This window comes from Empidonax traillii, unplaced genomic scaffold (genome assembly GCF_003031625.1).
Source record: "Empidonax traillii isolate 1590-97213 ecotype Southwest subspecies unplaced genomic scaffold, ASM303162v1 scaffold3076:size15765, whole genome shotgun sequence".
In the NCBI taxonomy this organism is placed as follows: domain Eukaryota; kingdom Metazoa; phylum Chordata; class Aves; order Passeriformes; family Tyrannidae; genus Empidonax; species Empidonax traillii.
The window spans coordinates 1-1,421 of record NW_020958269.1 but is presented as its reverse complement, the minus strand read 5'-3'; the positions used below and the strand labels follow the sequence as shown (position 1 = coordinate 1,421).

Below are 1,421 nucleotides of genomic sequence, written 5' to 3'. Positions count from 1 at the left end.
CACCACCTCGCTCTGCCTCAGCTGCTCGTAGTCCAGGGCTCTCAGCACAAACACCTGCCCGCTCTCCGAGTTCACAGACACGCACGAGCACCAAGGCCGCTCCGCCGCTTGCCCTGCTGACAGGGAATAGGTCACCTTGGCATTCAGCCCCACGTCGGCATCTGCCGCGCTCACGGCTCCCACCAGCACAGAGGGTGCATTGTTCTCGCGCACGTACATGGTGTAGGATGTCTGGTTGAAGACGGGGGCATTGTCGTTGACATCCGAGATGTCCACGGTGAAGGTGTGGGTGCTTGTGAGAGGAGGGGACCCCGCGTCTGCTGCTGTCACAGTGAGGATGTGCTGAGCCGTGTCCTCCCGGTCCAGCGCCCTCACAGTCACCAGCTCGTAGTAATTCTTATAGGCTGGCCGCAGGGAGAAGAAGAGCTGATCGTCGAGGGCACAGGACACCTTGCCGTTGGCACCGGCATCCCGGTCCCTGACAGTAAAGAGGGCAACCACCGTGCCGGGCGCTGAGTTCTCAGGGAGGGGACTGCTGAAGGAACTGACCACCAGCTCGGGTGCATTGTCGTTCACATCCAACACCTCCACCACCACCTTGCAGATTGCCGAGAGCCCCCCACCATCTCTGGCTCTCACGCTGAGTTCGTGGGTCCCTGCTACCTCAAAGTCTAGGGGCTTTCTGAGTTTAATTTCACCACTCCTGGGATCAATATCAAACGCTGAGTCACTCTGGCTCACTGCGTGACTGAACTGATAGGAGATTTCTCCATTAACTCCCACATCCTTATCAGTTGCCAGCACGGTCAATACAACAGAACCCTCCGATGCATTTTCCAAAACCTGCACAGTGTACCGATCCTGTGTGAAGACTGGAGAGTTGTCATTGACATCCAGAACTGTAATGTGAATTTGGGTGGTCCCACTCCTGGGTGGAGAGCCCCCATCCACAGCAATCACACTGAAATCCATTTCTGCCTGCTCCTCTCTGTCTAGGGCCTTTTCCAAAAAAAGTTCAACAAATTTGTCCCCATTACTCCGACTCCCATAGGAGATGCTAAAGTACTCGTTCTCAGGAGAGATGCTGTATGCCTGTACACTGTTGCTGCCAACATCAAGGTCCCGAGCAACCTCCTGAGGGAAAAGAGAGCCCGGGTCGCTCGTTTCGGGAATGTCAAAAGACACTCTTTCCTCGGGGAAAACGGGAGAGTGGTCATTAACGTCCTCGAGGGTGACCTCGACCCGAAAGAACTGCAGCGGGTCGGCCAGCAGCAGCTCGAAGGGGAGCGTGCAGGTGTCGGCCTGGCCGCACAGCTGCTCCCGGTCCAGCCTGTCGGCCACGACGAGGCGGCCGCTGGCGCGGTCGAAGCGAAAATGCTGGCGGCCGTCCTCCGACACCAGGCGGGCGCGGCGAGCCGAGA

At 57.9% G+C, this 1,421-nt stretch overlaps 1 protein-coding gene across 1 annotated transcript in view; it reads right to left on the bottom strand.

Moving 5' to 3' along the window:
* Positions 1-1,416, bottom strand: part of LOC114072368 (protocadherin beta-15-like) — a gene marked incomplete at its 5' end in the record, with an annotated part of 8,317 nt that extends 6,901 nt beyond the window's left edge. Inside the window, one exon of the mRNA XM_027910271.1 lies at positions 4-1,416. Coding sequence (XP_027766072.1) covers positions 4-1,416 — 1,413 coding nt within the window. The remainder of the gene's footprint in view (positions 1-3) is intronic.
* Between the last annotated feature and the right edge of the window lie 5 nt (positions 1,417-1,421).